The following is a 16,593-nucleotide window of genomic DNA, read 5'->3' on the forward strand; positions in this document are numbered from 1 at the left end:
GGGATTTAAAAAAAAAAAAAAAAAAAAAAAAAAATAGTAGAAATTTGAATTTTTATATACAGGGAAAAAGGAGGAATTTGTATTTCGTTATACTGAAATCTGTTTCACGAGGGAAGAGTAAAAATTTGGATTTCGATATAAATTTCCGTAACATCGAGAAATGGGAATAATTTTGGCCTGTATTAAACAGTTTATGGTACATTCTATTGCGGGATTTTGAAACGTCCAATTCAATGATATTTCTCCCTTTATGTAGATTTTTTTTTCTTTTTTAGGGCTTTAAAGAAAAGCGTTGGCGAATATTTTAATAAACATGTGTATATTTCAGTATATTGTGCAGGATATGAATATGTATTCTAATGGAAAAAATAAGTTTTCCTGCTACTGTTGAATTTTTAGTTTAGAGTTTCGATTACAAAGAATATTTAAGCACAAACAAGCGTATGTGTTGAAACAATATATATCTGTCGTAGCGAAAGCAAACATTCGCCTTGTCATTTATTCATTTTTAGGGAAATTGTGAAATCTACTCTTTGACGAACAGTAGGCAGGATCTGACACGAGATAAAAGAGCAAAAGAGAAAAGAAGAATGGAGAAAAAAAATTACATTTTCTATCAAGATGGATATTTATCGGTCTGATGTTAATGCTATGGTTGTTGGTGTTATGAAAGCGCTATTTATCTGTTTCTTCTACATTTTATCTTCTAAATTAAATTCTAAGATTTCGATTTTGCTCGGGGCCCCGGGGTTGCAAAGCCCGTACCTACCGATTACGGTAGGCCCCCTGGAGGTTGAAATCGTAATTTCTTTCTTTGATTTTCTGAATTTTTATTTTGCAATTTTTAAGCAAATTGTAGAATATCAAAGCAGGATAAATATTTAAATAAGTCTATCTTAAACGTTGCATATCGAATGTCTAATATCAGATATTAAATAACAAATTAAATTTCTAATATGAAATATTAAATCAACCGATAATTTGACAGTCGAAATTTATCGCAAATATTTTCCAAAATTAACTATTAAAATTATGCCAATGTGAAAGAAATTTGCCGATATCCGGATAAAATGTATGTATATTATATAATATTAAATTAAATATTAAATTTATGTATTAAAATTTATACTATACTATATATACAGTATACATATACAGGGTGGCCCATTTATCTTTATCACCTGGAATATCTCGCTTTTTTTTCTCTTTGATAATATTTCAAAATATTTCAGGCACAAGTTAAATAATTTTCGGGACGCTACAATTTGACACGACTACATTTTTCGTAGGTGGATGCGTAGGGAGGAAGTATGCGAAGGTCACTGTTGTCTTTTTAAATAGAACCATATGTCGTTTAATATATGAGTGGACCCAGTTGGACATTAGAAAAAAATGTGTTCACTTGTTTATGTCGGAAAATTATTAGTTTAGCAGATATTTTACCTTCGATTTGTGAAATTTAACGTGTGAAAGACGAAGATAAAGCAAACGCGAGAATATCGTCTGTCGTACGTTAAATTTCACGAATTGAAGTTAAAATATCTGACAAACCAATAGTTCTTCGACATATGATAAATCAATACATGGTTTTCATAGGGAAAACCGAGATGGATCGACTAACGTATTAAAAGACACATAAATTCGTTAGAAAGACACATCGGTGACCTTCGAGCGTCCTCTACGCGTCCATCTACGATGAGAGCTAATAACGTCGAACTATGTCAAATTCAACTCGTATCCAAAGCGTTGTTTAATATTAACAGAAGCAAGCAAGATATTCTAGGTGATGCAATTAAGTGGATTATCCTGAATTTGTAGAAAAATGGTAAAATTTAGCAAATATTTGAACGAGCATACACCGTGTCACACTGTATTTAGAAACCTTAATCAGTCAATAAAACAGAGTTTTATGAAAGTGACACTTTCATGAAAGTGACTAACTCGCGGCAGAGTGGAGTTAAAAAATCCTCATTTCGTTTAACAAGTCGATAAATTCCCCCTAAAGAACTATTCACCGTAAGGGAGATCTTAATTACGTCGAGAAGTTTTCCGGGATGATAAAACGAGACTCGACGACGTTAATTCAACAAACGACCCCTCCATGTTGTTTCAAGCCACCCGTTGGTTTGCTCACCCATTTCATTTCCGATATAGCGTTTGACGATTTCAAGATGAATATTTAACCAAACATAACCTAAAAATCAATCATCTTCCGAAGTACTTTACTTTCTTCTTTTAAAGAAACTAGAAATTTCTTTGGTTTTCAGTTTTCTAGAAATGCGTGTAGTATCTGGCCTAAGGATTGCGAATTGCCAGGAAGAAAAACACATTTAACCAAACATAACCTAAAAATCGATCATCTTCCGAAGTACTTTTCTTTCTTCTTTTAAAGAAACTAGAAATTTCTTTGGTTTTCAGTTTTCTAGAAATGCGTGTAGTATCTGGCCTAAGGATTGCGAATTGCCAGGAAGAAAAACACATTTAACCAAACATAACCTAAAAATCGATCATCTTGCAAAGTATTTTTCTTTCTTCCTCTAAAGAAACTAGAAGTTTCTTTGGTTTTCAGTTTTCTAGATAGGCGTGTAGTATCTGGCCTAAGGATTGCGAATTGCCAGGAAGAAAAACACATTTAACCAAACATAACCTAAAAATCGATCATCTTCCAAAGTATTTTTCTTTCTTCCTTTAAAGAAACTAGAAGTTTCTTTGGTTTTCAGTTTTCTAGATAGGCGTGTAGTATCTGGCCTAAGGATTGCGAATTGCCAGGAAGAAAAACACATTTAACCAAACATAACCTAAAAATCGATCATCTTCCGAAGTACTTTTCTTTCTTCTTTTAAAGAAACTAGAAATTTCTTTGGTTTTCAGTTTTCTAGATATGCGTGTAGTATCTGGCCTAAGGATTGCGAATTGCCAGGAAGAAAAACACATTTAACCAAACATAACCTAAAAATCGATCATCTTGCAAAGTATTTTTCTTTCTTTCTTTAAAGAAACTAGAAATTTCTTTTTGGTTTTCAGTTTTCTAGATAGGCGTGTAGTATCTGGCCTAAGGGTTGTGAATTGCTACGAGGAAAATCAATCGATATCAGAAAATTATAGGTTATAACAATGGATAACTGTCTTTAATAACCTTGGATGGAAGGTTTAATTTTTAATTCGTGTTATTAATATCGGCAGGTGCGTGTAGCAAGTAGAATTGAATTATGTAATCTCGTAGCTGGTAGCATTTTACATAAATATAATTATTTATATCGTTAATGCTATAATAGGCTGGGAAATGAAAAATTGAGTAATCTACGGAAGCAACCTACTCTTACCCTGTACCAACGGCCCCAGTTAAAGATTAATAATTCATTCATTTAAAGATCGCCAGGTTTACAGGTGCATAATTAAAATCATATTAGGTCCGGATGATCATATATTCATGTGGAAAGACCACGAGGCACGTAGATTCCGCTGTATTCATTTTTTAACGCTGCATCCTACGTGAAGACCTAAACAACCAATTGAAACTAACTTATTCAAAATTGGAGGGAAAATAATGACTCTAGGCAAAAATAAATTGTACCGAATGTAGAAATACTTTGCCTAGAAATTACAAAATGCCAAACTGCCAAAATGATCGTAGGAATAACTCTGATCGATTGTAATTGCAATTTGATCTGAATCGAAAGGAGGAGCTCCGTTATTAAATGACCAAATTATATTCGCTGTTGACGACAAGTGGCTGTTTCGTCGACCATGTAAATATTTATTGCTATTATTGGTAATTTAATACAGGCACCGATAACAAAACCGCCTAGTCCATGTTCAGTTGATCCAGATTCATTTCGAATTAGGTCATGTGTTTATAATTAATTTTGTTCCGAATTACAAAGCTTTGCAATTTACTTTATGCTTACTTAAATAAAGCGGATAAATCGGTCACATAATTATTCCATCGAAATTATAGATTCCCAATCAATCACTATCGTGTTTATGGTTATGCTTGTTCGAACAAAATTTTGGTTACGTACATATAGCTGGTTAAACGCATTTCAAATTATTAATCGTCAGCCTGGAAACGATCTTCGATATCTCAGACGGCTTTTTCAAAAAATTCCAAATTCGCCTTCGAGGGATAAACCGCGCAAGATTTTTGCTGTTCGATTGGGAAAAAAACGTTCTTCCCTTGATTCGAGCATTTCGCAGAAAGATTTCGACGAAAGAGAATCGTTAGCAGCAGGATCGATAAAGCCCGGGATAAGACACGTTGAAAGGAGCAGAAGTGAATAGATGGGGCTTCCATGGCTGATTAGGTAATAGAAATTTAATACGACTCGGACGTCGTTCGTCCTTCGCCTTCCAGCGTGCATTGATTTCAACTGATACATTGGAAAGCTTTCAGCTGCCTCTGCCATCCCACTTTGTCTACCACACAGTCAGATACTTCTACTGTCACCACTAACACGGAGACAAAATTATTCACGAGTCTCTGGATTTACTATTTACTGGATGGTCAAAAAATTCCAATGACGCGAAGTCCAGTCCAATTTTTGAGCTCCCAGCTTTCCATAAACAAATACAACGTGATACAAACAAGTTTTAATAGCTTTTCGTAACACAAAAGGATTGGTACCAAAATCGATTACGAGCAAAAATGTTAAGCAGCTGAGAGATCCCGTCGATTGAACGCAGCAAAGCGAGTTTGGACGACGCGCTAAAAATGGTCAGAAACAAATTAAAGTGACAGTGGAAAATGGAACGAAGCGAAAGAGCACCTGCTCTCGCTACAAACCCCAACAACGGCTTCTTCAAAAATCGCGCGACAGACACCGAACGGTCCAGGACTACTGTAACGTAATCGCATGGTTCAGCGACTCGACTGATGTAAACTCGGCTTTAGGTTCGAGAATAGAACGAAGACGAGAGGTTTCGGAAACAAATTTTCGCTTTTTCTCCGTGGCTAATGGAAACTTCATTTCTGGAAGCGCCACGTGTTAACAGAGTCGATTAACTGATCGTAAGGAGGAGTAACACCTACGGGGACCCATGTCAAGAAAACGCGACGTTAGGCGAACTTCCGAAAACCAAGATGAACCAAACACGTGTAAACTGTCTTGTCTCGTGAAAGTTCACGACCATCTGTCCATTAGCCTGACAACTTGCAGTCACGTTTCAACAAGGCGCACACGATAACTCCATTTAACTAGAAGAGTTGGCACGGTTTCCCATGAAATAATTTTCTGTCTTCGCGTGATACGGTGTTCGAGAGGCAGCAGCACGCAGCTTATGAAAGTTCACCTTGAACATTCCCCTGGCGAAGTGAAAACAAACTGGAGCGTCGAAGAAACAAGCAACAACAGAAAGTGTTGTTCCTCTTCTCCACGGGGGCTCGAAACAAATGTAATACATTTAAGAATTTTATTACTCTGCCTCCTCTGTCTTTGCTACCCCTCGCACGTCTTTCTTATCTTTCACATATTTTCTCTTTCTTTCTTTTTTTTATCTCTTTCGTCTCTCCTGAAAGACAAACTGGTATCTCACGCACCCTGGACCTAGCACCTCTACCATGTCTCAGAGATTGGAAAGCTTGGAAACTGAGATCTCCTCTTCCCTGGATTTAAGAGGAGATTTAAATTCCTTATACGATACTCTTCGACTGCAATTCTTTTCTCTCAACTATGATCTGCTGCTGGAAATCCAGATGGTTTCTTATCAATTTTTTGGGACTCGGTGTGTTCAGTTGGCGATTGGACTCTTTAGAAATTGTCTTTGCCCGAGAAGAATCGGAAATTTCCATGTTTCAATTTTCTCTCCTCTTTTCTATGTTCAATAGTTTGCACTCCAAGTTTGTATTATTCGTTAATTAAAATATCAAATAAATTAAAATTTTTAATGACAAAATCCGCAGTCACTTAGTTGCCAATCCAATAATTACTATCACATATTTGTATTGTTGATCTTCATCGAGGTCCACTTGGAACGTAGTATTTTCATCTAATGAAATGAAATTTAATTTGTCGACGAGCAGTATAACAGACTGTAGACAGTCATCTACCATACACAATCACAATTATCGAGGTTGACTGACAGAGGAACGAGTGGATGAATTAATAATAGAAAAATATATCGAAATAAGTATAGGTATAAGTATAATTACAGGTATAGTGTATGCTGATCCAAAACAGTGTTGCAATACAATAGAAGAAGATTGATTGGGAGCACGTTCATATATTTATAGCAAAGGACATTACTAAAAAGTTAACATTGTAGCTGTAGCTGAAGGCTACAAGAAACGGTAATAGAAATCTATTATAGCTCTTTTCTTTCTAGACCTTGTAACCCAAAACAAAATTTATATTCAAAGGTACAATAATATAGACCTCTCCTTATTTTCAATTTTTTTTCATTAAATTCTATTCTCTTTGTAACAAGGGTCTCCAGGTCATAGATATATAATAGAAAAAGGGCGTAGAGTTTTTCTTAAAGTAATTACTTCAACAACCATATATTCCAATTATAAAGCGATGGATTAACAAATAAATTAGCAGAATCAATTGGATGACGTAACAGGCTAACCCCACCAACTAGAAACCCACCTCTGCATATGAATATAACTCTTCAACATAAATGAGATTCAATCTATGCATCTCTCTTCCTTATGTAAATAACAAAAATTTACCAATTACTAAATTACTAAAATAATACAAACACTTATGCAAATTAACAAAATAGAAGACTCAAATACTTTAAACCATCCTATCATTCATCAACAGCATCGCGTCCTAATTCAACATTCTTCCTAATTCCAGAACAAATTTCCACATGGACATAACTTTTTAACACAAATAAGATTCAGTTTACGCGTGGTCTTCTCCATGTGGTCTTAAGTTATGGAAGATCCAAAGGTGTTAGACCCTTCTAGCCCCCCATTGCTTCAACCATTCTTCATCCAAAGCATCGTGTTCATCATCCCCAATCCCATCATGTTCATCGTCCACAAACGGTAATTCAGTGGAACGATTTGATTTACAGGGCGAGGTGGCTACCAGATCTGTAACCGGGTCCGTGAGAAGCACGCGAAGATGGGCCAGCTTGCGACAGCACGTAAGCAACAGCGAAGGTGGCAAGCCGAAGGTGGAGCTGTTGCTCGATCCCCCGGGATCCAAGTCCTCGACACCATCTTCTCAACCGCATACACCCAACACTCCTCGAACTCCTCATACACCGCTGAGGAAATCCAACTGGGAAGTGATCGAGCACTTCACTGGCGCGCCACGTCCCTCCATCGTCACGGTGAGCCCTTGTACAACTGGAATTATACCTAAAAAGGTAGCCTAACAGGTTCAACGAGAAGTTCTTCGGTGACACATGTTGCTGTTATGACACATGTTTCCTTTCTCGTTTTTTTTGTGTGTGTGTGTGTATTTCTGAACAATTTAACTGGTACGTTCTAGCTATGTTTCAAGTGAGACCTAAGATAGTAAACAAAGTTTTTTTTTTTTTGTTATGGAAAGTAGAGATTCTTCCGTATAGAAAATGTTAAGTCGGAAGATGCTGCTTCTATCTGAAATGAATTCTTTCGTTCCTAACGTCGATAATAATAGAACAGACCCGAGTGCAATCGATCAGTCAGAGCGCGTTGTTCAGAATATGCTTGAAATCTGAAAGATTAGAAATGTGTCATCCGATAATCGTAGTGCGAGTTGGAATCTAAAGAAATTTCTATCTAAAGGAAGAAGACCAGTATTTTATAAATAAAAATTCGACGTTACTCTTTCAACGGCTCAATATAAATACATACAGTTTGATATAACTTAGCATAGTTCGTCTTCCTATTGCCCTGCATTCTCATTGATCCATGTACATATGCATGTGCATTTACATATACACTCACACACTCAACCTTATTTAATCCCCATTTTCTATCTCAAACCTAATCCAATCTACATCTATATCACCTGTATAGATGTATTAGCCTTGGACTGAGTCTTTGATTAAGGGATTTGAATATACAGATTCCACAAAGTTTCATAATTAGAAACACTATCTGGTTGTTAACTATTATATGTATCATTATACTAACTATTATATATATCTTTTCCTTTTTTTATATATTGTTGAGATTGACTGATAGAGGAACAAGTGAATGAATTTGTAATAGAAAAATATACTGAAACAAGTACAGGTATAAGTACAGGTATAAGTATAACTTGTATAGGTGTTAGCCTTGGACTGAGTCTTTGATTAAGGGATTTGAATATACAGATTCCACAAAGTTTCATAATTAGAAACACTAGCTGGTCGTTAACTATTATATGTATCATTATACTAACTATTACATATATCTTTTCCTTTTTTTACATATTGTTGAGATTGACTGATAGAGGAACAAGTGAATGAATTTGTAATAGAAAAATATACTGAAACAAGTACAGGTATAAGTACAGGTATAAGTATAACTTGTATAGGTGTTAGCCTTGGACTGAGTCTTTGATTAAGGGATTTGAATATACAGATTCCACAAAGTTTCATAATTAGAAACACTATCTAGTTGTTAACTATTATATGTATCATTATACTAACTATTACATATATCTTTTCCTTTTTTTACATATTGTTGAGATTGACTGATAGAGGAACAAGTGAATGAATTTGTAATAGAAAAATATACTGAAACAAGTACAGGTATAAGTATAACTTGTATAGATGTTAGCCTTGGACTGGGTCTTTGATTAAGGGATTTGAATATACAGATTGCGCAAAATTTCATAATTAGAAATACTATCTGACTGTTAACTCCTTGGCTGATAACCACGAGTCTGACTCATGGTAAAGAATTTTTGTGCCATAAGCGAGAACCACAAGTTTAAAAACACTATTTGTCCTCAAACGTTGTTTATTATTTCACAATTCCTTTTGTAGTCCCTAAATATACATGTCATAAGAAGTATACATCTTTTACCAGTTCGGGCACACGACTGAACAGACAGATGGCACGTTCTTGCTTACTATGGCTCGCGCGATCGGCAGATAGCGTATAGGCCAAAGGCTGAACTATTATATGTATTATTATACTAACTATAGTGCATGCTGATGCAGATCCTCGCTCTTACAGTGTTACAATACAACCGAAGAAGATCGATTGGGATCAAGTTCATATATTTATGGCAAAGGGCATTACCAAAAAATTAACATTGTAGCTGCAGCAGAGGGCTACAAGAAAAAGCAATAGAAATCTATCGTAGCTCTTTCCTTTCTAAACCTTGTAACCCAAAACAAAATTTACATTCAGAGGCAGAATAATATGGACCTGTCCTTACTTTCAATTTTTTCTTTCACTGAATTCCATTCTCTTTGTAACAACGGTCTCCAGGCCACGGACAGGTCAAGATAAGGTGTAGAGTTTTTCTTCGAGTAATTGCTTCAACGTATACATCTATATCCACGTTTATTCTTTTCTTTTTCGGTGACTATCTCTCCTAAACTGGCAACACTTTCTAATTCCAGAAAGCCAATTTGTATGCATGTTGTGACATCGGGAACGGGTACTACAATAAATTGTACGCTGCTTTTTGTCGACAGATGAGCAGGGGATCAGAGGTGGGAGTTGGGCTTAGAACCGGGAAAGAGCCGACACAGGAGGCGAGCGTTAACGCGACGATAACTCAGCCAGCGAGGAAATGTGCGCTCTGCCGTTTTTTGAAGTCGCTGTGCGCCTCTCACCGCTTCAAAAACTTGCAGGTAAACACCTGGACGAACAGAGTGAAAAGGCAATTGGAATAACGAAGCATCCTTTTTCGCCGTCGTTTTTCTTTTTGCCGGGGAAAATTCAACCTCCAACCTTGCGATGGAAATTCTCTCTCTCTCTCTCTCTCTCTCTCTCTCTCGCGAGTAAGAGAGAGAGAGAGAGAGTTGTCCGATCGTGTTATTGGAAGGAAAGCACAGCTGTATCGGACGTTGCAGAAAATCTGCACGTAAAACGCACATAAATTTACAAAAGTACAGCTTCTGATACGGAACACGCGCGAGGTGGACAGAGCTACGACTGGAATATTGGGTTGGCAACTAAGTGATTGCGGATTTTGTCAGTACCATCTAATGACAAAATTCGCAATTACTTAGTTGCCAAGCCAATATATTTTGGAAAATAGAAATTTACCTGAAAATTCGCGATTTATTTTGTTACAGACACAATGCTTATGTGTGTGTGTGTGTATCATATAATCAATTAGCCGTAGAAAATTACCAATTATCGCGGATATCGAAATTTCCTTTTCTTTTTCGTTCGCCGGAAACGGATGCTCGATCGAACGTTTCTAGAGCGTCCAGTCGACAGCGTCATTTTCGTCACTCGATCACTTAGTTGCCGACCCAATAGTAAGGAAACGATAGTAGGAGAGGGAAACACGAGACTGTAGGTAGCTGAATGTTAGGAAAATTAGGTATTACGGGGCTATAAGATTATGCTAAAGACAGGTGTAACGCGGTATCGATGTAATACGATTTGCGTGCTATTTCCACGACCATATCGATAGTCCGAGTAAGCGAAAGACGAATTACAGCAGAAAGAAGGAATCGGGGTATTTTCGTTGGTCGTCGGAACATTTTGAAGCATCCTGTACATCAAACATTTTTCCAATCTGCTAGATAAATAAAAGTGTAAAAAAAAAAAAAAAAGAAAAATACAACGAATAACAATGAACTACAATGGCTGCGTTAGTTGAAACCACTAGATCGAACGAATTTCGAACGTTCAAATAAAACAACCAACGAAACAGCTAAAAAAGTAAAAACAATTAGAAAATTGCTGGGACTGAGAAAATTGTCGGAGAAAATACAGGAAACAGAAGTAAAACGTTGCTCGCGATATAGAGACGATCGTGACAAGGTGTGGTTGTTTTCTGACTAAATTTCAACCACTATAGTAATGCTGCAGTCGCCTAAATAGGAAAACATGAAATCGCGCAACAAGTTTGCGCTGCCAGAGAATCTGAAACTGTACGGGGCTGTTCGCAGACAGTTGCGCAACTCCGGTGCTCGTTCCTCTTCCTTCCTGCCATTTCTCGAATCGAATCTGTGGCGAACGATCGAGTTGCCATAAATTCGCAACTCGAGTAGAATAGTCGTGAAAATGGCGAAAAGTTTGACGACGTGGTTTCACAGCCGCGAATTCAATTCACGACGATCATTGACGATTTCAATAGCGTTTGCTTCTTTCCTCCTATCGACGAAGCTGCAACGATGAAATTATCGATAGTTAAAATACACAGACGTGATATTACGTCGAAGGGTTTTACGCTTTGAAGCATTTTTCCATCGAAATAAAAAATAATTAAAATCCATAAAATTGCCATTGCACGATGATCATTCGGATTTTTAAGTCAGTGTCAGTGAGAAATAGTTCGCGTGCAATTGTTGCGAATCTTTGATTTTTCATTTTTTCGTTTTTAATTTCCAATTTCTAATTCTCGATAGCCACTGGAAATCGAATTAATTGACAATTATCACCTTCTAAATCGTATCTCGTTATTTCCGGAGAAAATTCGTCGATGAAACTATCGTCGACCAGAGTTTGAATATAGACACGCGACACTATGTTATTTCCCTTATGCTACGCTTCATAACGACTACAGTCAGTGCTATATTCTGATAGCATGGTATTTCTTAATTTTACTTTACCGACCGCTAGCGATTCAACAGCACACGCACGTCCGACCGGCATCTCAGGCGCGGATTCTCCTTGGCGCCGGCTCTGTTTCGGTTTATACTCTCCAATACCATTCTTTTCGTCCATCGCGAACGGACAGTTTTTCAAATTGCTATAAAACCGTGGCAGCTTACGAAGCAACGCGATTGACGCGACTGAGCAAGGTACCTTAGTACTAAATAGCAAATTACTGCTCGGATAATGAGAAAGATTGTCGATGACAAAAGCCGATTAATCAGCTATCGGTCGGTAAGCGTTAGCGAGAAATACCGATTAATCGGCTATCAGTCGGTAAGCGTCGGCGAGAAATACCGATCAACCGGCTATCGGTCGGTAAAGTGTTAATTTTCAGAACAGTCGTTCGTATTCCTATCGTTTCGTTATTTTTTGCTGTATCAACGGTGTTTCATCGAATTTTACTTTTTGTTTTTCTTAAAGTAACGCTATATGACGTTTTATTAAATACAACATTTATATAGAACAGAACAACTATTTTATATATAACATAATAACTCGAAGCATCAACGAACAGCGCTCTATTCTCTTGTACATCTGAAACAGCAATGAATTTGTTTTGTTGCACATCCATTCGTTCATTTTCTCCTCCTCCTATTTTCTAACATTTTCTATCTTTTTTTCTCTTTTCTATTTTCTTTTATTTAAAAGAACACCCGATAATAGAATCGTCAGTGGTTGGGACTTAACCCTTTGCACTCCCATGTCGAGTGTGACTCGACATAGGTTTTTATCTCGGCAGCTCCTTTGTCGAGTCTCGCTCGACATTCTTTCAGTCACCTTTTTTTGCGAAACGTGCGAAAGAAACGCAGGAACTCTGCTGCTGGAAATTGTTTCCAGATATATCATACACTTAAAGACTACAAAATTCAATAGAGCGAATAAAACTGCTATTTAAGTGAATTTCTTCCCTCCTTTGTTTATTTAAATTGTCTTATTCTTTAGTCGAAGTAAATTTCAAATAAAACACTCAAAAACGTTAGGTGCTGCTGGCAACGAAATTGAAATAAAATTCAGAGTGCAAAGGGTTAAGAATCGGATACAACACTGTACGATAGGAATTCTTTAAATTTTCAGCGCAACACCGCAACGTATTGGGTGGGTTGGCAACTAAGTGATTGCGGGTTTTGTCGTTGGATGGTATTGACAAAATCCGCAATCACTTAGTTGCCAACCCAATATTTCCCTGTTGCTTTTCGACCAACATTCGACGATGAAACGTTGCGCGATCGGTTTCTAAGCGTCACACAATTGGCAAAAAAATTAGCTCGCAAGCGAAACAGATGGCGGACGTCGAATCGATCGATTATCAACTGGTGACGTTTCAATTTTTCCATTTGTGGATCGAGGGGGGAATTAGTTCCAGCGGACCAGGATAATGGAAAATACGCGTAGCACGTCGTTGCAGATTATAAGCACCGATGATCACCGGTTCCGCGAATTACAAAATTGTTTATTCTCATGGATGGTCCTGCTCTTTCATGTTGCTGCTCGCGTTTGTAGCTCGTGGCTAAAAATCGCTGTTTGCCCGCCGGTGTTCACCGCCAGCACCGGATCAGATAATCCGGTTGAAATCGCTGCATTATGAAACATCCGCGTAATTCCTCTCTGCAAATATTGTCCGATGACTGTGAACCTCGTGTTACATTCTGTAACGCCGCTTTAGCTTCTGCTTCGTCACAGCACCACGAATCCGATTATGGTGCACACCTTTTCCTTGTATTCTTCTCTTCTTTGTATTCCAGCGGTCGATCAAAACGATAACTAGTTACCATGCAAGCTGATATTTATCGCGATTTAGGTTACGTCTCAGTGAAATTTGATCCGCGTCACGCAGCTACCTAGCCTTCTCCTTCGAAACTCGATTTCTGCCGCGTCTAAGTTACATTTCAAACATTGGGTCGGCAACTAAGTGCCACCTAATGACAAAATCCGCAATCGCTTAGTTGCCAACTCAATAGCTTTCGCTTACATCAACGAACGAAACATCGTTTTCGTTACACGTTAATAATTTATCAATAAAACGTTATTTACTCGATGTGCATTGAATTTAATCGACCTCTGACGTGGATCGTGAAAGAACGATTGCACATCTAAAGAAGTTGCGTTAGATCGAGTACTATGCGATGCTACTGCTGCAGTAGCACGTCGTGTCACTAGCATCTCGTCGATGCTATCGAATGTTCTCAATGTTACAAACGCGTTGATATTTCCTGTTTGTGAAAAGTGTGGAGAACGTAGCGTCACGCCGATGCTCGAACATTTTCAAAGTTTCTCGGACATGCAGCGTCGCGTGAACGCTACTCGGGTCAAACTGACCCGAAACCGTAACACACGTCCCTAGCAATCCGTTTCCTTCGGTTACGCCCGCTTAATCCGAGCTTGAGATCGCAGCTGATCCTCGAGGCTCGAGAGCTCTCGATCCTTGACGCGTACAGCTTACGTTTGACTAGAGCCAGCTTCCTGTTCCATAGTAAATCTTCGTTCTGTCGTGCGATAGAACTCCGACGGATAACACCGACGTGCAATTTCCACGCCAGCTTTCGAGAAAACCAAGCAACAAAGACAACTGGACACTGTTCTACTGTATATCTAATTTATTATAATATCAGGTTCCGCATAAATGGAAGGATCCCTACGATGCGGCATAAATTTGTCCGAAAACAAATTTAGAGATTGAAAGCTGATCTACATTTGGCCCATGTCGTATCACTTGGAACAGAGTTAGACGCTGTTTCGATTGCCAGAATAAGATCGAAGGTTTTCGCAGTCGAACATTATTAATACGAAGCTATTGGATTGGCAACTAAGCGATTGCGGATTTTGTCATTACCATCGAATGGTAATTAGATAATTAGATGGTAATGACAAAATCCGCAATCGCTTAGTTGTCAACCCAATATGTTCTTAGGGTACGATATACGGCAAATCAAGCAGAATTTTAATATACCGGGCAATTAATAAAATAACTGAATTCCTTTTGCACAATTACGTTAACGTGGTACTACGTTTGCCCGAGTTATACAAGTTCCCACGACTACTCGCGTAGTCTAGAACGATCGTTCGTTTGGTAAATCTTAGTTTAATTAAATTTGGTCACGTATTCTGGTAGAAATTAGCGCAGCCTTGGGCCTCGAGAAGAGTTTCACTTCGATGGACGATTAAATCAACGAAGAAGTCTGTGTTTTTCGTTAATCGAACACCAACAGCCCCGCAGCTATCTCCAGGTATCTTCTTCGACTTAGGAAACTTAGGCGTTAGCCGGCAAGCTCTGCGCAGCAGCTTCTCTTCCTCCTTTGATTCCTCGCGTAAACCATATCACCTTACGCGACAGATACAAACGTTCAGTACCACTGTATCGCGTGAAAGTCTCAGTAGCAACGATATTCCATTCTTTTTATATATTGGGTTGGCAACTGAGTGATTGCGGATTTTATCGTTAGATAGTAATGACAAAATCCGCAATCGCTTAATTGCCAACCCAATAAAACGTTGAAAAGAACGAACCAGGAAAAGATTAAAAAATTGCTGCGAATTGAACGGATTGGTTGTCTAGAACGAACGAATCGGACTGTCCATCGTGGCGATTTTCCATTCTCGTCGGAAGCTCGCTGACGGATAATTCAAAAAGCAGGAAAATTTTGCCGGAGACAAATAGAAGCTACTAGGTCTATTTTTTCTCTGAAACAATTGGAAGAATACTTTGAAATATCTTGATGAATTTTGTAGCGTGTCCTTTCGAACAATCGAAGCGATTTCGCGATTAAACAGTGTTTCTTCCGAGAACAAAGGCCACGGCGTTCGCTTGAAATCGCTTTCCAAGTAAATTTGTCCGAACCTATGGAACTGATTCGGGGAAACGCTAAAAACCGGACGAATGAAAGAAGAAATAAAATATGAAAAGCAATACCGCGGGATTAACGGCGAGGCAAGCGAATGAAACAAAGAAAATGGAAAAGGAGAAACGACAATGGCGCGGCGTTCCACTGGTTTATTTCGCCTTTCAATGGCCCGCCACCCAGCTTCTCCCACTCTCGATACTTCAGTGCTTCCTTTGATTTCACGCATCTCCGATTCAGCCAACGGTTCCAAGTAATTCTTTAATCCTGTCCGGCCTTTTTCTTTTTTGTCCAACTCCAGCCAGAATTCGATTCCATCTCGATCGAATAAATCGATCGTCTCGCGCTCCGATGCTTCGCAAGCTTTCGAACTCTCGCGAACGATCGTTCAACTGGCAACATTTTCCTGACCATCGAGGGACGCGCATCTTCGCGAGAAATATTTTTGCCAACGAACAGCTGAATTAGTTGCACATTTGACTGTCAACGTTGTTTTAGGAGATTCACTCGAAGCAACGTTTGTCGCAAACGCGGCGAAGTATCGCAACGCTTGCGGAGTAGACGTTGTCCGGAAAGCCCGTGCCGATTTTCCGTACGCGGTACAAGGACAGCTCGGAATATGCGAAAATTACTGAAAACGAGTGACACATGCAACTCGACTTTCAACTCACGACTCTTTCAACTCAAGACTACTCAACTCAAGACTACTCAAGTCAAGATTACTCAATCCATGACTACTCAACTCGACTCTCAACTCACGACTACTCAACTTACGACTACGAAACTCGACTCTCAACTCACGACTTGACTCCTGACAACTCGACTCTCCACTCACTACTCACAACTCATGACTCCATCACTTGTTTATGGTTCACGCGATATTCTTTAGGCCATTTGTCCACGATACTACGATACAATATGTAACATTAGCTATAGAAGATTATAAACAATCTTTGACAAATTTACGATAGAAAAGGTTGCTTCTAGTTCCTAAACTTTTCAGGAAGTAAATGTGTCAGGTAAATGTTTGAGAAACGTTGA

The 16,593-nt window shown here is 38.3% G+C and overlaps 1 protein-coding gene across 3 annotated transcripts in view; it reads left to right on the forward strand.

Moving 5' to 3' along the window:
* Positions 1-16,593, forward strand: part of LOC100747315 (adenylate cyclase type 6) — a 91,641-nt gene that overhangs the window by 23,341 nt on the left and 51,707 nt on the right. For all 3 annotated transcript variants that reach the window (XM_033318675.1, XM_003486327.4, XM_033318674.1), the window contains 2 exons: positions 7,024-7,284; positions 9,574-9,732. In XM_033318675.1, coding sequence (XP_033174566.1) covers positions 7,024-7,284; positions 9,574-9,732 — 420 coding nt within the window. The remainder of the gene's footprint in view (positions 1-7,023; positions 7,285-9,573; positions 9,733-16,593) is intronic.

The sequence above is a fragment of the Bombus impatiens genome, unplaced genomic scaffold (assembly GCF_000188095.3).
Source record: "Bombus impatiens unplaced genomic scaffold, BIMP_2.2 scf_0107, whole genome shotgun sequence".
In the NCBI taxonomy this organism is placed as follows: Eukaryota; Metazoa; Arthropoda; class Insecta; order Hymenoptera; family Apidae; genus Bombus; species Bombus impatiens.